This window comes from Pyricularia oryzae, chromosome 2, assembly GCF_000002495.2.
Source record: "Pyricularia oryzae 70-15 chromosome 2, whole genome shotgun sequence".
Classification (NCBI taxonomy): Eukaryota; Fungi; Ascomycota; class Sordariomycetes; order Magnaporthales; family Pyriculariaceae; genus Pyricularia; species Pyricularia oryzae.
This window is the reverse complement of record NC_017850.1, coordinates 5,973,785-5,996,179: the sequence shown is the minus strand read 5'-3', so window position 1 is coordinate 5,996,179 and position 22,395 is coordinate 5,973,785. Positions and strand designations below refer to the sequence as shown.

The window sequence follows — 22,395 nt, the reverse complement described above, 5'->3', positions numbered from 1 at the left end:
TTATAGTTGGCTGGAGTTGGGAGACAATCCCCCAAGTCATGGGGGAATATCCCAGAAGCTACTCCTTTGTTCCCTTCCCCCCCCCCCCTTCCCCGGCTACTAGTGTCCGACAATTGCCATGAAGCCTCAAGTAAAAGCTATAAACGGACAATGAAAAAAAAGAAGACAGAAAAAAAACGCCGGGAAGCTTGATGGATACCGTATACACCATAAAAGTAATATCAAAGTGATGAACGCCGCATGACTATAATGCCAAATTCCGCAGAGCCCAAATAAAAAGGTAGAAAGTAGTTTACATGTGAGTTTTTAATAAAATATCGTGTCGTGAAATAGAATCCAGAGTCCAGTCATCCTCCTCAACTAACTACCGTATCCTGGGCAGCTCGGGCGGGTTCCAGGAAGACGGTGTCCTACTGCCTTCCCTGGGGAGGGTGGGTAGTGGCAAAGGCAAAGATATGGGCGAGGGCCGCTCGCCGGGTGCACCGACGGCGCTCGAAGGCTGGCTGTGGTAGTGCCCGTGAGGGTGAGGGTGTTGGTGGTGAGGAGGCTGATGTTGGTATGAATATTGAGGAGGTGGATAAGACCGCTGGTGGGGATACTGCTGTTGCGGCTGTGGAGGTGGCGGTGGTGGCGGCGGTGTGTGGGAGTAGTGTGAATGAGACTGCGGGTGTGTGAAGGCCCTGTGCTGCTGCCTGGGCGAGTGATGCCTCTGTTGGCTGTGGTCGACCTCGTATGCATACCTCGGCCTCTTGCCGTCTCGTTCCCTTATCTCGGTCGCCGGTATCGTCCTGGGCGAGACACTGGCACTCGAGTTCTTGCTCCTAGGCCTCACGTCATCGGCCAGCTCGGCCGGCGGCGTTGAGGGGCTGGTGTTGTTCCCACCCCGCGGCGCATTCTTGAACTTGCACACACGGCCAAACTTCTCGCACTGAACACAGCGCGGGTAATCGGGATCGCACTTGATCTTCTTCTCACGGCATGTCACACAGGCAATAGCGAGGCGCTTGCGCGGCTTGCCTGCCTTGGTGACTCCCCAGTGTGCGTTGACAACCTCGCCATCGATGACTGTCTTGCAATGGCTGCCGTCATCGTAGAAGTAGCACATGCCCTCACCGGGGACCTCTGCCGCGCGCACAAAACGTGGGAGGAAGTGTGTTCCCGTCCAGATCTTGGGGCCAAGGCCGTCCTTGGATGGTATGCCCTCAGGGGAGACGATGCTGCTGGTAGCGGTCGGGGGCGAGGGCGCAGCGTGTGAGTGTGTCGTCGGTCGTTGAAGATGGGCATCTCTGTATGGAGCCGGTCCGGAGGGATGGTCGTACTCGCGCTTGACACCATGGTTGCTAACGAGCGGCATAGACACTGGGTATCGATCCGGTTGACTTCTGTAGGAATACCTGCTGTTAGGAGAGTACTCCCCCGCAGCACGTGGTACATACTCTTCGGGCGTCCTGTCTGCTAGCCTATGGTCCGACTCTCGGTGTGGAGGGGACAGAGGGCCATGGAAAGGCCCCCTGGGCACGGAATGAAAAGGATTCCTCTCCTCCAGCCTTGGAGGATAGGAGCCTTTGGATTGAGGCGCTGCCGACGAGCTACATGGGCCGGTTGGCGGAAAATATGAAGGAGAGTAGGGCCTTTTTGGCACTGGCAGGCTGCTTGATGTTTGCGGCCGATCCAGGGGTGATGTACCAGTTGAGAAAGCCCGGCGCTCCTCATATGGCGAATGGGTAAGCATGCTGTCCTGTGCCATGGTCAGGATGCTGCTCAGAGGAGGGAGCTTGGGCAAATGTTGTTGACGCTGTTGCGGTTCCCGGTGATCTTCATTGTGCCGGGTGCTGCTCTGACTCGAAAGAGCTCTCCTCATGTTTGATAAGTCGTCTGAAGGCTTTCTGGGTAGCACATCGACCGTTGTTGAGGGTTCATAGTTGGACATGGGAGGAGACACTGGGGCCCCCTCGGACGGTCTTGAGGAGTAGCTTGATGAGCTCGGGCTCACCAGCTCTGGTGGCGTACCCGGATAGGCCAAGAGATGACGAGAATCCAGACCAGATAGAGCCCCCATTGAGGGCGAAGGGGTAACTTAGTTGTCAAGATAAGAACAGTATATCATGTCCAGGCCAGCCGGCACGGAAAGCGGAACTGAGGTTTCGTTGAGCGTTATTCCAGATGTGATTTACACAGCTGAACCATAAAAAAGAGCCAACTGGCAGTCAAAAAGATCACGGACCACACGAGTGAATCCGAATCACAGAAGATGTGAGGGGGAAGGCGGGGAGACAGCGCTCGCTAAGTATGGCCCGGTTAAACGTTGGTTGGCGGCGCAGTCACTGCCAACAAATAACGTAAGTCCTTCGCTTCCTTTGCGGTGGCCGAATGTGATAGTTCGCGCTCCAGTTATAAGCTCTTGTTTGCGTAAGCCAGAATTCCAAGTTTTCCCAGAACAAAAAGCTTGCAAGGGCTGTTGCTGGCTGTGTCTCTTTTTTTCCCTCTTCTTTTGTGAGTGTCGTTTTCCGGATAGAGCGTCTGCTAAGCCACACACTTGTCCAAACAAAGCTGCGATTGTTGTTGTGTTTTATGTTGTTGTTTTTGTTGCTGATGTTTACCGTCACGTCTTCTGTTAAAGAATAGTTCTTGGTAGTTCGGACGAAAATGGCGAGAGTAGGATGTTGCGGCTCACGACGGAGTGTACGGGGTTCGAACGGATATGTATTTGTTCCCACTCGGCAGACGCTGGTCAGGCTGTAAGTACCCGGGCCTGGGACTTCTCCGAGCTGCTGGGGGGTTGTTCCAGGGGTCAAGGTACAAAGATGGGTCTGGGCAAAACCGCAGAGGGTCGTAGGGATTCCTAGGCGAGCATGGAGTCAGGGGTCTGGCAGAGCGGAGGGACACTCCACCGCGCCGGGTTTTTTTTAGCTTGTGAAGGACAAGGGTGGTGGCACTTTTTTGCAGGTCAAATGCGGGTGGGTGGGAGCTGGGGTGTGTCGTGTATGTATGGGCTTTTCAATCGCCGCACTCGCCAAGTCGCCTATGGGTTATGGAATACGCTGCGCGAGCCATCAATCGAGCGAGGCTCACCTTCGACCCACGACTTCTTTTCCGTGTTCAACCGGCCTGACAAGGGCATGGGTAGGGGCACCTACCCGGCTGGGGTGTGAGGATCCCCGGAATAGGCAATCACTTATTTTGCTCCTTGGCTTCGCCCCGGGACAGGTTTTTGTTATCCATGTACACCAACCAGACCTGCCAACATCTGCTTTCTGGATGTACATACAGTACAGGGACAACCTGTAATTAGTTCTAGTATATGAAGAACTTGGGAGGGGCCGGCAGAGGATACCGAATCGAGCCACTTGCCCCAGTGGACTGGGGTTGCGATTGCTGCTACTACAGTAGGGTAAAGTAAATATCATATAGGGTTTTATGCGGTACGGGATTTGCACTCCCACCTCACATCTCCCATATATCTTAAAGCGAGCTACAAAGGCTTACTTTCAGTCGCCATTCCTGCGAAAAGTAAGCAGCCAAAGGGGACAGCCAAATTATTGATTGAGTAGTGGAGGCGACCAGGTGTTTGATGCTAAGCGGCCGTGTGTGTGGAGTGGGCGTGCTGATGTGATGATGATGATTATGATGTGAAGTGCGGTCGTGGCGCCAGAAGTAGCCAGGGCCAGGAGCCTGCTACCAGGGTCACCAAGATAAATCCGGAGGCCGGGTTTGTATTTCACGTGCGGCAGAGTAGAGTACTCCTTCTCAGTTCTGGCTTCAGCTTGCTCGAGGCAAGTTATCAGGGAACTTACCCAGCAGGAAAAAGGGCCGGAGCGCCCCATCGTAGAAGTGATAACCCGTAACCGAAGGGGGGTCCCAAATGTTGCGAGCCCACCTGTCCCGACCAACAGTGGTAAATGGCCTTGGCTCCGGGGCTGCAAGTTCATCGGTGCGGGCTGTATGTCAGTCTTGGCAGACTTTGGCCGAGGTCCAGGCCATTTGGAACTTTTGGGGGTACACAAAGCCACTGGCGAGCGCCCCAACTACTGTACGCTGCTGTGACGAAACGAAATGGCCTGCGGGCAACGCTCTGTAGCGGGGACAAGTGATTTGATCTCTAATACCCACCAAGCCACCCACCAAGTTTACTTGCCGTGCCTGGCCTACGTAACGCGGCCACTGGCAAGGCAAATATGGGGTGGTTGACTGGGTCGGCAGGAGGCTCGGAAGCGGCGCGGGCGTGTATGTACGGTAGGTTTTGCATATGTACATGAGCCATGTACCTCAGCTGTGGAACTGATATGGGGGGAGGGGGGTACCAACAGTAAATCAAGATATGGAGGACATGCAATCTGACGGCAGGAGATTTGGGAAAGGGAGGTCAGCTCTGCTCTGTTCCCTTCTTGCATGGGATCGGCACGGAGCAGTACCGTGTTGTGCGTAGGATATGATCGGGGGAAGAGAAACCAAAGATGAGATTCGGAGACGGGCAAGACGGGGAGACGGCTCAAAGATAGGAATTAATGGTCGTAACAGGATAGCTCCTCGTCATAGACAGGGTAGAGAGCCCGGGTCTGGAGCGTACCGCGTCTGGTATACGCTGTAATAATAGTCTCGGAAACCAGGAGCTGCGTGACTGTGCTAAGAAGGACTAAGTGATACTGCTTGCTGTTGAAACAAACACATCAACCACCGTGCACCGTCGGGCGGTACACACCTGAGCCCCAACTAGCAGCATGTGGTTGTATATCGCAACGAGCGGCGACTATTGCCGTGACGAAGGTGGACATTTGCTTCGGAAAGATGCGGTTGCGTCGCATCGTCAAGGGGTCCTAGCAGAAACCGTACAGGGTACTAGAGCAGAGTACAGGGGGCAGGTCACACAAAACACGCAGAAATGCACCGAAAACAGCTGGGGGAGAATGATAGAACTCGGGACGAAAACAATGGCATAAAAGAAGTTGAAGCTACACAAAGTGAAAGGGGAAGGATCTAGATAATCTTCAAAGTCAAGGCATCCATGATCTCAAAGTCTCCTTTCATTCTTTGCTCTTGCCTCTGTTTGTGTCTCCTGTCCTTTTTTGGTTCAACTTTTTCCCCCTCTTTCCTCACAATCTGTTGAGTTGTGGGTATACACTTCCCTTTCTGGTGCTGTGGGGGGAACGGAGTAAAAAAACTAGAGTAGTGGGGCGTGGCGGGGAATGGAAAGCACGCCAACAAGGTCAGCCTGGCGAGCAAGCAACAAGAACACATGAGCACGGCATTCATTTGCAGCAAGGGTCGCACCGGCCAACCCGGCAGGCCCTGGAAAATGATAACTCGGTAGACAAAGTGCACATCACAAGTAAGGGTGGGATTTCAGGGCAGTCAGTGCTGATCACTGATCGGACATTTGGTCATCACTGAGAAATCAATCAAGCTAGCTTGCTGACGAACAAATCGAGTTTTGTTTTTGTTTTTTTGTTTTGGTTGGCAAGGAAATTGAGAGGTCGGTCGACGTATCACGTACAGTGATTACACATTTTGCAACCCAAGGTAGTACCATACTACCAACTTAGCTAATCTGCCGAATACCACACATCTCGATACACCCGCAGCCGAGCTGAACCGGCGCTCGGGCGTCGTTATCGGGCTATGCTACACAGACGGGAAGGAGATACGTAGATGGACCTAGGCCCAGACCAGGCCGGTGGTTCTACGCTGCGTACTATGACGCTTGCGGCAGGTATGGGCTAAATAACATCACATCATAAATTGCTGTTTTCTCCTTACTTGAGCCAGCCAGGACGGGCCTGCACGGGAGAAAAGGGATGGATGTACAGTAAGGTCAGGGTCCGTCTTAAAACGCAAAATGGTGCTGGGGTAGGTACTTTGGCATTTTTATGGCAGTTGGCGATTTGATGGCCTGTTCTGGACTAGCGTCAGATCATCCATCTCATCCCCCCTCCCCGCCAAGACAACGACACTAGGTACCCGTGCCGACGGAGGCTTGCGGAGCTGAACGTTTGTGATCTGTTGTTGTCCGTCTGTGCACACAGATATCGATCGATTTTTATTTTGTTTTATTTCTGCTTTGGTCTGCGCTTGCCTGGCTAAACGCTTGATGTACATGTTTGCATGCTACGTTATCCATTCAGTCTTGCGTGGCTTTTGATTCTCCCCGCAATATTCTTTCTACCCCTTGTTCCCTAAAGTGGAAAAGGAATACGCGGAAAAATAAAAAGACAGTGTACCTACCTACCTACCTACCTACCTACCTACCAGGTGTAGGTAGGGAATAAAGGAGTGTCGGGCTTTCTGATTGGCTTGGAGTCCGACGGGGAGGTCAATCTTGCTGACGAAACCAATCGTGAGGTTCCATTCAGAAGATCCATCCCCATCACAAAATGCTGCAGCCTAAAAAAATAATAAGAACTACAGTAGTAAACAAGATGCCATCCCATATCTATCGCCGAGGCCTAGGCCTGGGTACCGCACGGGTGTTCCTGGCCTCATGTCGGTTCGCAAATTGTCCCAAAGTGAATCGACTTTAAAAATAGCAACTGGCACTCAATAAAAGTCCCCGGTGTGCCGGAGGTATATCACTACACCGGAGGTAAATCGTTGCAGGCAGCTTAGTCTAGTTTATTAGCTGAAGCTAGCCGTCGGGGGTAAATGCAATTGCCAGCCTAGGCGTGCAAGCGAGGCCCGAATGCTCGATTAAAGCACTCCACCCTATATTGCGATCTGTCTATAGTAGTATACCACCGCATATTACGACCTCATCATTTTACATACCGAGATTTTAAGTTGGTTGTTCAATGTGAGAGTAAAAGCGGAGTCTTGTGCTCGGTATAATACGACAGACAAATTTAATACGATAAACACGTGTCGTGTTCCCCGACAATGTCGCCGTGCGGTTTCCTACGGTATTTTACCTTACCCCTAATTACCTGTCAGGTCTCACCTGTCAAATAACTGTGCCACGCACACACAACGTAGAGTATTTACGTGCAGGCTTGGCAGAAAGATCGAGGGGCAGAAAAATATGCAGAGACTGTTAACTTTAACTTTTGTGTAATTAGGTATATCCCCAATATTCTCAGTATGCCAAAGTGTCGGCCCCACCGTTTGCTCACTAATCGTTGATGTTCGAATAGTGGAGGCCCGGGCCGCAAATTTGGCACTGAAAGAACAGTACAACTTTTGTTCTTTTTTTCTTCAGCTGACATGTAGACTTTACAAATACTACGAAGTACAACACTACGACATATTCGTTAACTCGCCGATCCTCACCCGAGGGAGTGTTTCGAAAGGGTGGGAGTTGTGGTGGGGGTGAATTATGCAATAACGGAGGCTAATAAGCACCGCACTCGGCAATGGTCTTTCTCATCAGTGCGATTTGGGGACCCAATCCCCTGGAACGGCCGCCGGGATCACGGCCTGGCCTCGCCTCGCGATGGCTACCCATTCCGATGTACCTTGGTCCACATAAAGTTCCCACTTCTTTCCTTAAAGAAAAGTACCATGCAGTAGCGGTCTCTTGGCAATAAGATGTACCCAGACGAGCTAGAATAAACCGAGTCTCTTTTTTTTTTTTTTTTTTTTGCCCTTGCCTTGTTTTGTTACAAGCAGAAGCTGGTTTCTTATTCGCACTTGCGTCTGTGCTCGTCTCGCGTCAATCTGGAGACACGGGCAAAAACATAACAATGCATGCCCCCTTCTTTCTATTCTACCGACCGGAGAAGGGCTCACGATCGGCATATGGCGTTCGTCATTCAATAGCCGCCACGGCGTCCACTCTCATGCATCCGAGTGCCGAATCTCCGTGGGCTGTTCTTTCACAAAACTCAGATTGTCTGATAAGCTTGAAATACTAATGAGTCTAGTCATTGATTGTGTTGGTTACTTGTCCCTGCCTGGGGGTTCTCCACAACAATCGATGAGAGGAACAAATGGTTTCGGCGGCAACATCCCCCGTGGTTGTCCAACCGGTCCGTCTGTTCCACCGTCCTCTCATCTTGATCCCATTTTTAATCGATCTCAATCAACCCGCCTCACGGCCACCCGCGTACATGCGATCATACACCGGTCACGCACGGGGCTACCTATATTGTGATATTTTTCTATGGTACGCTTTGAATTGGTTACCTTTTTCGTAGCCACAGTACAACCCAGCCACATGGTGCCCTGGGAGTTGTATCACACACAAGCAGAGGGCACATATAATACGCAGGCACCCAGATATTAAGGCGCGCTCAGCCTAGCCGTCAATAACACAGTCGAATATTAGGGGGTGGGTGAAGGGGTGTCGCATTGCTTATCCCCTTTCCTGTAAAGGTGACGCTTCAACAAAATGAGATCATGCCGTCCTCCTCCTGAGAATGCCTAACTCTATGGGGAAAGTCTGTCGGGAGGCAGGTACAGTAATACGCAATAACCCCTCTGTCCTCAGCCCATTGTCAATTGCTTTTGCTGCATAACTTTCTGCCTGAAGCGCAGAGCAAATGCCGACGCGGGCCGTTCTTGTACTTGCTTACACACTCTAGACGAGATTAGGTTGTCACAGTTATAAGCCAAGATTACTGCAATAATGTAACATTATTTCCCCGTCACACGTCGGAGAAGGAACTGCTTCTCTATAAGGCAAGCTGCTCATGAGGGGCATTAAATATTCGAGCCGTTACGAAATTGACCCAAGTCTCTATTACATTGCCTCCGATGCGAGCAAAAAGGGGGGAACGACTAGATAGTATTGAATTACCAGCCGGCATTTAGTAGAATATGGCGTCGTCGTTGAAAGGCGGCTGAAATTTGAAATAGTGGCAAGACTTTTTTCCCCCTCTACATATAAATACAGAGACATGCAAAAGAGTCCATCTGCCGGAAGGCGATGCGACAGGACCGACATGAATCGGGATATTCGGGTTATTCATGCGAACAACACGAAAACAACTACCCAAAAGCCGAGATGAAATTTCATGCCAGCCTCACGCTGTGCCACGCGGATAATAACATTTGTGATACCGATCCTCAACTTTCCCTGACGGCTGATGACTTTACATTACGGTAGGTAAATAGAAAAATTGTTCTCCCAATGGGGAAATGTTTGCAGACCACCTTTTTGCTTGTATATCTTCTTTTTGGGACTTTTTCCATCTGTTACTACAGCTACACCTAGGCACCTCGCTGCCTTTTACCGCAAGCCGCCGTAACCGACGAGACGATGCCACGACGACCAGACTGGACTTCTGACGTCTCAGCGGACCTCGCCTATGTACCTACGGCCACCGTTGCAGTGGCGCACTCTATTGGCGGGACTTTAGACTGCTCGAGGTAGTATGTAGGTATACTAAACATCTGGTCATTAACCGTGGCGGGCAAAATTCCCTGCCTGAAAATGGAGCAGGTATGGTTATGGTAAACAATTACAATACCCGGAAGCGTCATACGTGCGCCGGGCCATAGGTGGGTGGGTGGAAGCAACACAACCTATCTGCAGGCAAATGCCGGCTGTCCAATTGTGAATGGGTGGCAGCCATCTCGGGACCGAGCGGGCTCCACACCACGCACTAGCCGTCTATATTAGCCTTGGCTACCCTGTGAGGCCATCTGTGCGAACAGGAAGTATATTGGATTGCACTAGGCGACGTCAAAAGTCGCGCTGGTTCAATACCACACAATATAACACGCTAGGATGCAGCAGGGTTCGTAATCCTTTAGCAGAGATGTCCAGCCGACGACTTTTGTTTGTTCCATTGGACATTCCAAAGGTGGGGCAGGCTACTGCAATGCAAAAAAGGTTGGGGATCATTGGCAGGTACGGAGTATATGCGAATGGATGTGATACGAGAGGTTGAGGAGATTTTGTCTTCGTGTTGAGGATAGCCATATAATAGAACCAACCAACCAACTGTCCTGCCTGTTCAGGGTAAGGAGCGAACTGCGACCTTGCGACCGAGGTACCTCAACGTACAGACTGTAAGGTTGCTTGTACCGCACCTAACCACCAGTAACCACGAGACGGAAAGAGCCGATGGCCAAACAAAAGACCGGAAAGAAGCAACTTGGCAGCTGCCTAGAAGCTTGGCTAGCCACTGCAAACCATGCAGTGAATTGCCGAAATCCCATCCCCCTCGGCCGAAATGCCGCAAGGGTGCTTGTTGCTGAGAAAGACGATGTGGATGTGTGGATCTCCACCGGTTGTCTTATCAATTTTCAGCCAATGAGAATTTTAAATAAGCGAGGATACCCGTCATTGCCTTGTTTAATATCCTATTCTACTGTACACGTCCACGGGCGCCAAGGCCTAGACGAATCTCTTTGCGAATCTGCCTCATTTTCAATGTTGGCTCCGCAATCATTTCGGGGATTTCTTTTCTTGTTGTCTTTTTTGTTCTTCCCTCTTTCCTACACGTCAGGTTGGCGAGGCCTTTTTTTTTTTCTTTCCTTTTTTTGTTATCTGGACCAGCTCCACCTCAACCAACGGTAGAGCGTACAACCAACATCATTGAGCATTATTTGTTTCCATTCTCAAAATGCAGCCGTCGACTTGCATTGGTTGACTGACGATTTATGCATCTCGCACCAACGACAAGCCAATCACATCCACTCGCAGGCACGCGCCAATCTCGTTTCAACGTTTTAACGAGCCATGACCCCCCTGCGGCAAAGCCAAACAAGGGCCTTTTTCAACGTCACTTTCCAACGCCTTTTGGTAGGCATGGCACGTCCCCCTCCCCCCCCCCCATTAACACAAGCCAATATTGAACAGGGTGCCCACGCGCGTCAGACGCTATGGTCAAAACGGTAAATCGATGTATCATTTGGGGATCAAAATTTCCACTTTTACAATGCGCCCCCCCCCCCTCTCACACGCGAGCAGTTGGTCGCTGGGCGATGAAGTCGTTGGTCTGGTCTGGTTTCGTCTGGATGGTCCTTTTTCAAGCTACCGTCGGAGACCGCCGGGATAGACTCATATGGCATAGACGCTCTGAGTCTGACACCGAATCGGCAATTCCTTACATGCAAGGTACTTTGTATGCAGGCGCGTGTTGGAATGGCTGCTGCGGACAAGAATGTTCCACGAGTGAAGGTGCTTACCATCCCTGTGGGATTTGCCCAACGAAACCGTGGGATCAAGCACAGCGGCACATTAATCAGTCATCCTTTGCACTAGGTATGGATAGCCTTGCCGGCACTACGGCTTATATGGGTGGATAGGAAGGTGGGTGGTGAGCGGCAATTAGCCTATTTCGCGCGCTGCGGCATCGCCTCAAACCTGGTCCTCCGCTACTGCGCGCGATAAGGAGTCCAATGAGGTGATGTGCACACGCAGGGCTGGCGTTGGCATTTGCAGATCACTGCTTTCGCTAAAGCCAACATCAGACGAGTTCCAAGCTGGGGGTGGTCGTTTGTAGAAAATCATGGCTTCGGCTTCCCGTCCCGCGAACCCAGAGCCACAATCCGCAATCTGTGGCACTGGCACAGCCGCTATCTACATAGTATTACCTACCTTGTCAGCACCCACCGGCTCCTCTCGCCTATGCCCCGGCGCACGCGTGGCTGGTTCGAGATTTATCGTCGCTCGTCACCAACACCCGCCCGCCACCTCCACGGCGGCCTACAGTACTGTACTGTACCTCGGTCTTCGGTCCATCTGCATACTAGACAAGGCAAGGAAGGCACTTTACAGATAAGCTAACACCACCAAGGCTTCCGTGGAGTCGTGGAGTTCCAATCGTGGCCACTAGGGTTTGACGATGCGGCAACGCCCACGTGCATGGCAGGTGGCGGCAAGCCTCTCGATGTGAATAAAGAGATGGAGCAACTATATATCGCCTTCAAGGCTTCCAACGGCTTTCGTCGGTTGACGTCCATCCCCACGAGCCAGATGAAGCCCATTGTTCATCACATGCAACACGAGCCAACCACGCCCTGTCTTTTTACGGGTCGGATCAGGGCCCCAGATCAACTCTTGCGTGCTCAGCAGTCCGCAGGCTCCGCTTCAGGTCGCCCGCACAGCGAAAGCTGCCCCTGTGGACTAGGTCAACACTCGCCTGCTTCAAGATTATTCAGACAACGTTAGAGCAAGCAGCATTCTTACGAATACGGCTGTCAGCACAGGGGTGGCGAGCACCCAAGCCTGGACTGCCGATGCTTGTGCGGCAGCCAACGAATAATTTGTACATATGCAGCAACGGACAAGTCGCTCAATCCAGCCCCAATCATTACACGTCTGGAAGTTTGGAAAGCTCGTTTACTCGACTAGATGGTCAAGTCGGCATACAAGTCGATATGAGCTGTGCCTCTCCTGCGTCCTGTGCATGTCCGCCGTATACAACTCCCGGACCGCAACTAAAATTAGAACCCCCGATGTGACGCTGCCATCGACCAAGTACAAGTCAATCTACGTACTTGGGCACGTAATTTGGTTGTCAGCTGCAGAGATTCTTGCATCAAAGGAGCAAGTATGCGCAAGAATTCCAGCAGGGGGAAGCGGCACCGATAGATAGGTAATTGAAGACACCATACTTTTGCTTACCTTACTACCTAGCTTTTGACGAGTGACTTGCTACATTGAGCGGGTTTTGATCAAAGGTGCAGCCGGTGAGAGCAATGCGCTTATCCGCCTTCCTGATATTTTGGCCCCCACAAGGAAGTCAATTGTGTTGGAGATTACAATCAAGGGCCAAGACCGTCCACCCACCGGTTGTACTACTGCAAAAGTACCGTCGTAGCGGACGGGTTCTTTCTTCCAAATCTAACAGACAATCCGACTCCCAAAACCCATCTTCTACTTCGTAATTGTAGGTGTCCCCCCCCCCCCCCCCCTTCTTTTTCATATGGCACTTTACCCTCTTTCATCTAGGCTCGCTACCTTCTTCTATCTAGGTTTAGTTGCATTTTAGTGCAATCATCCCCGGATCGGTCTCAGGGCGGCGATATGGTGGGCATTCATCGGTCCGACAATATCCACCACGAGGTAGCTACAGTGTTGCCTCCCTAAGGCACCTTTTGACCGCCCTGGTCATGGCGGGTGCAGTCCACACAAAAGTCCAACCTTTTGAAGTCGAGACTCTTTTTTCCCTCTCTGTCTTCTGTTGACCCGAGACAAGCATTGAGGACATACCTTACGAGGTAGCCAATCGTGGTCTGCCACCATACCCACCGGGGATGCTGCGGGTCTCGGGGCTGAGCCAATACTACTCTACTATGTTAGACTGTACCTTGTCCTGCTTGTGTACCTCCTGTACTACCAGTGATAGAAGCACCTGCTGTAGGGTTCTCGAAGCTTGCGGCGGCAGGATTTGTGCACACCCGTGTCACCGGTGTGGCAATCAGAGCCCACTCTTTTAATTCTTACGCTTTTCAATACCGCAATACATTTGGTCTAGCTCGGCCCAAACTGCCGAGGGGCTGCCGATGTTGATTGGAGGGAAAATCTCAAGGACGGCGATTTCCCCGACGTATCCGTGGCCTTTGGCCGAAAAAAAGTCCCTGCAGCTCCTACCCATGCCGTTTGGTCGCTGTAGGAATCAATATCAAACAAAACTTGACCTCATCTGGGTCGGATCATCCTCTCTGATGCGCCTTTACATTACCACCGAAGGTGAGAGGACTGGGCGTCGCCGGTGGTCACTTGTCGTTTTTACATGTTTTGCGCCCTACCTAGGTATGCACTCTGTCGGCTGCTTTACGCGCTGGCATCCCGACCTGGCTCGGCACAGCGAGCGGATCCGTTTCTCGGCATTCCATAGCCGCTAATATTGGAAGGGTGGGGAAGTGAGCATGTAGCTTGATCTATTCTCCTGAACCCCCTAGTCACTCTCACTCTTTTGTTTGTGTATACGCGGTACGGGGACATTATTGGTTTCTTGCTTGTTGGCACAAGTGACACAGTATGTGAGGGAGAGGGGGCGCGACGAACGGAATCTCTTGAGGAGTCGTTCAATTTTCATCCCATTGTTTTGCCGAAAGCAAAACAGTTTCAACATGTGGATACTGCTTCAGGGGAGACTCCTTGCACAAGGGAAATTTGCTGTGGTTCTGCATCTTGCATCACGTCCTGCTGGCGTGGAGTCCCTTGGACGGGGATATCCCAAGTTGGCCCCGAACCTGACTGTCGGGTCCGGACTTAGACGGAGAGGGGCAAACTGTTGCCAATGCCAACGCAGGAATAAAAAAGTGCACTTCGGTGGTGGGTGGGTGGTGTCATTACGACACCCCACACTCCTCCGACATGCCACGGTACATACTTTTTCTCTGTCTGTACTTTTCTGATACCGCAAGGTCCAACCCAGCTTTTCTGCTACCGAAGTGTTTTGCTCATGTCATTCGATTAATTAGTTGATGGGACAAAGCAACTAACTCTTTTATTTCCTGGCTAGGACAATAAATGGTAACAAGCTCAAAAAAGGCTTTGCTGCAAAGGTGTATGTATGCACAAGCAAGTGGTCGACGAGAGTGGAATGAATATCGAGGGCATAACAGATATGATTAAAACATTCTGCCGGCTGCCGACTATTATCTCCTATTCCCCTCCCGCCGGAGAAGGTAGGAGGAGCAAGAGAACAGACCGGCCCCGTCTTGGAATCCCGCGCCGCATTAGAACATGAGGTGTCAACGGCCCAATGTCCGGATTGAGCAAAGTGCCCCAGTCCGCACTCAGTGCCCGCAAGACAAGGAAGCGAGGAAAAGGAGATCCAACTGGTTCTGGGTTTCTGCCGTTCCCTTGCCCCAGTCCTCGGCATAGGCAAAAAAAAAAAAAAAAAAAACAAAGGGAAAAAGGCCCACTTTGGGGGGTTTTTTTTTCGTCTTTTTTGCGAGGCGGAAGGGGGTGGTCCCGCACACCTTTGGGAGGAGACACGCTTACGACAACGCAGCTGCTGAGAGCGAACCTGTCAACCACTTGTTCAATTTTCTGTTTCTTGAGCGTCGGCCCCCCCACCCACTTTGGCCGGTACCGTTACCCAAAAAAAAAGCTGATACTGGCATGGATGAACGCTGACGTCGTTATTTCTCCCCGTTTGTTGGTCTTGGTTTTTGTCACTTTTTCCTGTAAGCGAATGGCAAATGTTTTGCAGATTTTGCAACACAAAGAAATCAAGAAGCAGAAGAAAATACACGATGCGCCCTCCACCAACAACAACACCCCTTGCCCACCCCGGTTTTTAGCATGGTATTTTATCGTACGGGAGGGTTAATTCGACTTTGATCAAATCCGGGCGTTTGGAACCCCACCACTGAGATCGCATGCCTCAATCCTGAATTGCCTTTTCTTTCTTTTCTCCCCCCTTTTACTACGTCCCGTCCCCCCCCCCCAGCGGGCGGCGGGGCGCAAAAAAGAGAGAGACAAAAAGGGTCAAAGTGGAAAATAGGACAAGGGGAGTAAACAATACAAGGTCACAAGCGGAAAAGGAAGGCAAAAAGGCCAGAAAAAATTAATCCAGGCATGAGCAAGTTCGTCCCAAGGGACTGGAACCGCTCGAGTCGCATGAGGTGTGATTTTCTTGGTATTTCCTTTTCATTATTATTGCTACCGTTACCGTCAGTCACCCCATGGAATAAAAAGTCTGGGTTGCCGCCGCCCCCTGAAAGAAGTGACCAGAAAGGACAAATGGACTCCACAGTCGTAACTCTGTTTTGATTGGACAGGATGCGAGGTCATCTTGTCGTTGCGGTTGCGGGTGCCAATCCTTTTATCTTTGTCCGGAATAACAAGGTTCCCTCACCCAAATTGCTGTTTGTCAAGGTACTGTACATCGTCAAAACACAATAATTGAGGCTTGGCACCGGTCGATAAGGGTTCGGGGTGAGGAGCAACATCGACATGAACGATACTCATGATGAGCTTCAGTGCCTCATATGAATTATTTTGCTTTAATTTGAGAGCCATCAAACGCACAATTGCAATAGTTCAAAGCTTTTGTATACCAGCTGGAGGCCAAGTGGTGTTGAATCACACATTTGAGTATGTGTACAAGATTGATCCTATAGACATTGTTCAACAAAGCCCCTGAAACAAACACTTGCTAGGATATAGAAAACACAACTTCACTGGGACTGCAAAAGAGCCTTCAATAAGCAACTCTGGCCGCGGCCAGGTCGAGCGCTATGTGACACTGCTATTCATTGCATCCTCCACAAGCACAGGGCCGCAATGGACAACATTCTACGTCCCAAGACATGCATATATCTTGGTGGCCCGACAAGCCCGATGCCCCTTTCTACATAGAAGAGATTCCGGCCTCTAGCATCTCGGCAAGTATGTCCCACTTGCCAGCAGCTGATTCACTGCTCGCACGAGCGACGCCCCTGAGCCCGCCAGCAATGAACCTGAGGTGCCTATCAAAGTCGGCCGAGATTCGCCTGAGCGTTGCCGGGTATGTATCGCGCCTCTGCGGGGCTGTCTCACGCGCTCTTCCCGTGCCTCTTCCGGAAAGAGGGGCCATGTTCGAGGCTCGATGATCATCTTGGTCATCGAGGTCACCCCTCTCTACGTCTACTTCGTCGTGATCCTCCTCCTTCTCCTTGGGGCTCACATAAAGCCCCCTGAGCTGCGATTTCCGAAAGTCAGCCGGTGACAGCGTGTGTGCTCTGTGTGGTGATGACATGGTTGAGAGTCGCATGATCTCGTGCGACTCGGTTGCTTCCATGATGGCGGCGAGGTTGCGCGAATCTTCCAGTTCCACAGCTAGATCTAGTACGTCTAGCATGCATTCCCTTATGGGGTCTAGTCGCGGTCCCAGACATGACTCCTGGATCACCGTGGCGACGAATGCCGCGTGGCGATGAATCATGCCATCGACATCCTCTGCCGAACTCAGTGTCTCCTTCAGCGCTTCGATGTTTGGCGTGAAAACCAGAGTCGTGAGGTATGTCATCACAGTGTTGCAGAACCACAGCAGTCTCGTTCGCAGACGGTAGTATGCATTGGACTCTGCACGAAGCATGCATTCCTCGGTCCTTCCATCCAGTAGCAACCGGTTCATGTTCAGTGCATGTATCGAACGCCGCAACTGCAATAAGATTGTAAAGATGCCTTGGTACCTCTCGAGACAGTCGCCCTTGATTACCAGCTGAACCGGCCAGGCCATGCGATACCGAAGCTTGAGCCTAGGTAGGTTCTCGCGAATAGGAATCCGACCTTCGGTCATTTCGGAACGAGCGCCCGCTGACTTGTCAAAAGATGCCGACACGCGATGCACATCCAGCAACCCAGAGAAAGCCTCCTGAGCAAGCTCTGTCAGCATGAAGCGATCGTCCCAGCCTGACTGTCTTTTGTCCATCTTATCAAATACAGCCGAGGTAAAATAGTCGGAAGCGGCACCATCCTTCATGAGATACAAGTGCTGAAGGGCACCCAGCGTAGATCGCAAGCCGCAAGACTCAAACAGAGCCTTTTGGAGCACAGAGGATGTCGCATGGTGCTTGCTTTTAATCCATGCATCAAACACATTGGCAAAGAGCTCCGAGAACGGGGCGAGTTCAGACCCAGGGGGGCAGACATCGGCAAATTCGAGGCTAGGGGGTTGTCGGCTCTGCTGGTGGCTCGCTGCCAAGTCGTTCATTCCCAGATGCTTCAAGACTACGATGCTTTTGCCAGTCGTGTATATCCGCGCCACTGCAAACTGGAGGAATCTTGGTGCATGTAACCGTCCGTCCAGAGTCTGGCGAAGCTTGAACTGGTTCTGCCAGATCTGGTTCAAAGGCAGTTTGACCTTGGATTCGGAGATAAAGAATATCTTGTCACCAGGCAGGAGCTCTCCTTCCTCCATCCATAGCCTGATAGGGCGCAGATAAACCTGAAAGCATTTGAGAAAAGTAGACCCCAGTGTTTTGTAGGCAGTCAGATCGCCCTGCAATTGTGACGCGCATGTAGCCTCGAACAAAAGCTCCAAGTACCGAAATGCATGGGGGTAGCGTTCATCCCGAAGCCTTTGCACAATGGCCCCAAGCGATCGCAACGAAGCCAGGTGGATCTGAGCCTCTTCCATAACTGCCATGACGCTGACCATGACGTCCATTTTTGGATCGGCATAGCGAGCTTGCATGCCGGCGATCTCTCTGTCGAATGCTCCGAGGGCTTCCCGAATGCAATCCTGGAAAGTCTGGAGCAACGGTACGTCTTGTCGGCTTTCGACAAAACCTCGAAGCGGTTGCAGTGGGCGTCCTATTTCTGCGACGGCTGTGATCAAAGCACGGTACGTCTCCCATGAGACCTCTGACAGCTGATATGCTAGCACGGGGGCGCATTTTTCGTCAAAAAGTGAGGTTTTGTGACCCTGCAACATGAACAGTATTTCCCTGACTACCTGTGCCTCAGTTATTGGTATTTTGCTTCTACGTCCCTCATCGCCAGGGCAAGGTGATTCCAAACGCCAGGACTGAGACTCTTTCACGTCGTCTAGGTTGATCGAGCTTGGCCCGGTCGAGCTCAAGTCTTGAGGAATCTTGAGTTGAGGGGTGGTATCTGAGATGGATGTGTCTTCCGAGTCGGAGGAGCCACTGGTGACTGCATGTTCTTCGTACGACTCATCCTCGGAGCTTCCCGCACCAAAGTCGACATTCCTCCACAAAGCTCGGTCATGGACCCAGCCATCCTCATTGGCAATGTCCTCCCATTTCAGAGTCGGGCCAGCGTCGAGGTCTGATCTTCTCAGCAAATGAAGATCGGCCAAGTGGGATTGCTGAAGGGGTTGATCTGACAGCTCCAGCAACAGGTGAAGGATATCAGGCGTCCATTTAGTCGAGAGAGGCTCAAGATTGTCCCGGCGGGTCTCCAAGGCAGCTGCGAGCCCATCACGCCCATTTACGACAAACTTCTCTTGAAGTCCGTTCAGTTCTTCCTCAACCAAAAACTGGTTTGTCCGAGTGAAGGTGTGGTGACGGAGTTTCTTGAGACATTCTTCGCGGAGGGAAACGACCCGTCTCCTTTGTGACTGCAGAGAGTCAGCTACTATTTATGGGGTGGTTCTGGTGATTTTTCCGACCAGACTTGGAGGGCTCGGTACCTCATAAGCATCAGGACATATGGCTTCTATGAGCTCTTCAACCTGGGCCCCTAACAGTGCGGCAAACGCCATGGCCTGGGCTGCTGTCTGGATCCTGTAACACCTTGGTGTTAACCAGGGGACGGGCTTGAAGACGTGAATCGTCGCATATGTAGAGTACGTAGACTCTTGTCAACTTGAAAACTGCAGCACATGCATGCACACTTACTTGAGAGCATTTGTCGAGTCAGACCCTGTTATTTTCAGTTCAGACGATGATCGTTCAATGTTTGATCGCGTGCTGCCGATTTAATCTTGTATCTTGAGCTTATCAATCCATTATTATCAGATTCTCCCGAGAGTCTCACTTGGAAGATTCAACATGTTACAAGGTAGGTAAGTAGGTAATATAATAAGTATGGGAGGTTACATAACCGTTGCCTACCTAGATAAGATGGGCAATGGAGGTAAACTGTCGACCTCACGTGCCTTTGGTGGAGTGCACGTGATAGTGAGTTCGCCTGCGTGCTAGTCAAGCCCGGCGGGATCTTTTTTTTTTCGGGTCAACACGGCATTCCTCAGCTTCCAATAGCGCAGCCAACATTTGAGCACGACGCGTTCCCTGGCTTGGCAGGCGTGACAAGGATGGTTACCCCTGCAGCTCGAATACTAACCAGGCCAGGCGAAACAAGGGCTGACCTCATTGCTGCAAAACCCCTTTTCCCCTGGGCCGTATTTTCTTCAAAGCGGATACCTTTTGGATAACCACCAACTCTTACTTCACTTTAGCCACTCTCCTTAATTGTCTACCGACACACTCACCACCGTTTGCCCCGTCTAGCAAATCTCGACGGGCCCGCGACGGAACAACAAGGCCGAGAAAATCCATATCAACCAGCTACACACACCGGTTTCTAACGATAAGGTTCTCATCGCAACAAAACCATCTCATCTTCGCCATGGCTAGGCCCGTAAGGGTGTTGGCGACTGTCGCCATCTTCATGTGGTGTGTCTTTCTGTACATGATCTTTAGACCATCATCGCCGTTATTAGTCGCCGATGAATTTTCCAACTTTCAGAGGGATCCGATGCACGATCGTAAGCCGCGTCCCCCAATCCATCCCACCACTTCACTGCCGCTCGATCAATAACTAACGGATGCTTATTTCTACCATCTACAGCAACTGGCGAGCCCGAAGGCATCTTAAGGCGCGTATCGCCCGAGTATGCACCAGACGCCAACCCTACCGAGCGGATTAACGCGACCCTGCTGGCGCTGGTGAGGAACGAGGAGCTAGACGGCATGCTGCAAGCCATGGGCGACTTGGAGCGCACATGGAACAGCAAGTTCAACTACCCCTGGACATTCTTCAACGACGTTCCTTTCTCGAAAGAGTTCAAGCAGAAGACCCAAGCCATGACAAAGGCCAAGTGCAACTACGGTATGCAACCATATGATTTTCCAGACAAAAATTTAGGCCTTGGACATATCACTAACCTATTTGCGACTTTGCTTCCGCAGAAATTATCCCAAAGGAACATTGGGACATGCCTTCATGGATTAACAAGGACATCTACGATGAGTCGGTCAAGATCCTCAAGGAGAACAAGATCCAATACGCCGACAAAATCTCATACCATCAGATGTGCCGATGGAACAGCGGTCTCTTCTACAAACACCCCGCCCTGAAGGACGTGCAATATTATTGGCGAGTGGAGCCCAAGGTGCACTTCTTCTGCGACATCGACTACGACGTCTTCCGCTTTATGCAGGACAACAACAAGACTTACGGCTTCACCATCAACCTCTACGATGCGCCGGAGTCGATCCCGACCCTGTGGCCCGAGACTGAAAAGTTCTTGGCTGAGCACCCCCAGTACAAGCATCCCAACAACGCGCTCGACTGGCTCACAGACAAGGAGAAGCGCCCTGAGCATAACCGCAAGGCGAACGGCTACTCGACATGCCACTTCTGGAGCAACTTTGAGGTCGCAGACATGAACTTCTGGCGCAGTAAGACCTACGAAGACTACTTCAACCACCTTGACCGCGCCGGTGGCTTTTTCTACGAGCGCTGGGGTGACGCCCCCGTACACAGCATTGCTCTTGGTCTCTTTGAGGATGCCAGCAAGATTCATTGGTAAGTAGCTACGAGGTAAAAGGGGTTTCCTCGGTTAGCCAAACGTGCAAACTAACTCGCATCACCCCACTTATAGGTTCCGTGACATCGGATATCAGCACATCCCATTCTTCAACTGCCCCAACTCGCCCAAGTGCAAGGGTTGCGTCGCTGGACGCTTCACCGACGGTGAGAAGTGGCTTCACCGTGAGGACTGCAGGCCGAACTGGTTCAAGATGCACGGCATGGGCTGAGCGGCTGCTCAAAAACATCGATGTTCTGATGACGCCGATATTCTACTTTGACGGCTTTTTTTCACTACTTGCTTTTTTGCGGGATAGGAAACTTTTGTTCATTACAGTACCGCCTGATGCAAGAAACTCGAAAGAAAATCACGAAAAAAAGAGTAAGGGTGCGGCAATGAAGGCAAGCAACGATTCAAAGGAGGATATAATTGTATAAATTCTGGGTTGACATTAGAGGAGGTGTGAGCGAGGCCAAGTGGATATAATTGGGAGGCATAACGTGTTGGAACTGACAGTCAAACTGTCGCATCTGGCGTTCGGCGCTCGGGATTGTTTTCTTCAGGCGGTGGCAGGCTGTCACTATTAGACACTGTTAAGGTAGATTAATTATAAAGTGCTGTATCAAAACGTTGGGCATGTCGCTCAGATTATCCGCGGGCATGTCCTTATATTAATTACCCTCGTCCAAGTAGTGCTACGCAATTAATGTAAGGACATTCCCGCGGATAGTCAAGGTCTGATTCGGCCGTTACCTTGTATAGGTTGCCCGTTCCATCCATGGCTTGTCAAATTTCCATGTCCATGTTGCCGCCTGGAAAACATACCAGATATCGAGCATCTGTGTCCGATGGAGCGGGATATAACAAGGTTAGGTTTTTTTCGCTTTTTTATCGAAACAACTGGGAACAAAGTAATTTTGGCCCAAAATATATTAGTTCTAGTAGTAGTAAGCTTTGGGATAACAAATTGCATACGAATGGAAACACAAAATGCAAACAAGAAAAAAAAAGTTCAAAAACATACAACACCGAGGATTCCCCAGTGGTCACCCACCTGAGTACTAGTTCGGCCCTCACTGGTTTGACTAGGGGAGAGCGGACGGGATCCCGTATATTCCAGTGGGTATGGTCGTATGTGTTAGTTCGTAGAATGTATGTTTATTATATTCTATAATGCTGCGTAATTTTCTCAGCAAGCTCAGCTGCTCTGTCCGTTTTTTGTTAGACCACTAGAACTAGCAAGCTAGGTCATTACGATACAACCCTAACCCCTAAAGACTAGCCTTGCAACCCA

General features: G+C 51.0%; 6 protein-coding genes and 1 non-coding gene across 7 annotated transcripts; 4 read left to right on the top strand and 3 right to left on the bottom strand.

Moving 5' to 3' along the window:
• Nucleotides 1-42: 42 nt before the first annotated feature.
• MGG_08185 (uncharacterized protein) lies at nt 43-2,697 on the bottom strand. Its single transcript, XM_003715113.1, has one exon. It carries the CDS (start codon nt 2,057-2,059, stop codon nt 365-367), a length of 1,695 nt encoding a protein of 564 aa, XP_003715161.1. The 5' UTR covers nt 2,060-2,697; the 3' UTR covers nt 43-364.
• On the top strand, nt 2,290-3,181 carry MGG_15836 (uncharacterized protein; the record flags this gene model as incomplete). The annotated part of the gene is made up of 3 exons (XM_003715112.1): nt 2,290-2,339; nt 2,621-2,796; nt 2,947-3,181. The coding sequence occupies 3 exons, from the start codon at nt 2,290-2,292 to the stop codon at nt 3,150-3,152; spliced, it is 432 nt and encodes a 143-aa protein (XP_003715160.1). The 3' UTR covers nt 3,153-3,181.
• A 994-nt stretch (nt 3,182-4,175) lies between these two features.
• Nucleotides 4,176-4,637, top strand: MGG_15835 (uncharacterized protein; the record flags this gene model as incomplete). Its single annotated transcript, XM_003715111.1, has 2 exons — nt 4,176-4,224; nt 4,537-4,637. The coding sequence occupies 2 exons, from the start codon at nt 4,176-4,178 to the stop codon at nt 4,635-4,637; spliced, it is 150 nt and encodes a 49-aa protein (XP_003715159.1).
• Nucleotides 4,638-10,387: 5,750 nt separating this feature from the next.
• On the top strand, nt 10,388-12,143 carry MGG_15063 (uncharacterized protein; the record flags this gene model as incomplete). Its single annotated transcript, XM_003715110.1, has 4 exons — nt 10,388-11,056; nt 11,141-11,589; nt 11,676-11,972; nt 12,040-12,143. Exons 2-4 carry the CDS (start codon nt 11,388-11,390, stop codon nt 12,141-12,143), a joined length of 603 nt encoding a protein of 200 aa, XP_003715158.1. The 5' UTR covers nt 10,388-11,056; nt 11,141-11,387.
• Nucleotides 12,144-15,823: 3,680 nt separating this feature from the next.
• Nucleotides 15,824-19,403, bottom strand: MGG_12309 (uncharacterized protein). Its single transcript, XM_003715109.1, has 3 exons — nt 19,186-19,403; nt 18,978-19,071; nt 15,824-18,905 (listed from the first exon to the last, which is right to left on the bottom strand). The coding sequence occupies exons 2-3, from the start codon at nt 19,047-19,049 to the stop codon at nt 16,191-16,193; spliced, it is 2,787 nt and encodes a 928-aa protein (XP_003715157.1). The 5' UTR covers nt 19,050-19,071; nt 19,186-19,403; the 3' UTR covers nt 15,824-16,190.
• Nucleotides 19,404-19,505: 102 nt separating this feature from the next.
• MGG_08182 (glycolipid 2-alpha-mannosyltransferase) lies at nt 19,506-21,762 on the top strand. The gene is made up of 4 exons (XM_003715108.1): nt 19,506-20,054; nt 20,138-20,398; nt 20,479-21,097; nt 21,174-21,762. Exons 1-4 carry the CDS (start codon nt 19,916-19,918, stop codon nt 21,328-21,330), a joined length of 1,176 nt encoding a protein of 391 aa, XP_003715156.1. The 5' UTR covers nt 19,506-19,915; the 3' UTR covers nt 21,331-21,762.
• Nucleotides 21,763-22,118: 356 nt separating this feature from the next.
• On the bottom strand, nt 22,119-22,234 carry MGG_20328. The gene has a single exon (XR_001729783.1). It is a non-coding gene; the product is annotated as a 5S ribosomal RNA (ribosomal RNA).
• Between the last annotated feature and the right edge of the window lie 161 nt (nt 22,235-22,395).

Coding starts and splice junctions, on each gene's coding strand:
- MGG_08185 (XM_003715113.1), bottom strand. CDS start 2,059: ATGGGGGCTCTATCTGGTCTGGATTCTCGTCATCTCTTGGCCTATCCG.
- MGG_12309 (XM_003715109.1), bottom strand. CDS start 19,049: ATGGCGTTTGCCGCACTGTTAGGGGCCCAGGTTGAAGAGCTCATAGAA. Junction 18,906..18,977: donor TATGTCCTGATGCTTATGAG/GTACCGAGCCCT, acceptor GACTCTCTGCAG/TCACAAAGGAGACGGGTCGT.
- MGG_08182 (XM_003715108.1), top strand. CDS start 19,916: ATGGCTAGGCCCGTAAGGGTGTTGGCGACTGTCGCCATCTTCATGTGG. Junction 20,055..20,137: donor GAGGGATCCGATGCACGATC/GTAAGCCGCGTC, acceptor TACCATCTACAG/CAACTGGCGAGCCCGAAGGC. Junction 21,098..21,173: donor GATGCCAGCAAGATTCATTG/GTAAGTAGCTAC, acceptor CCCCACTTATAG/GTTCCGTGACATCGGATATC.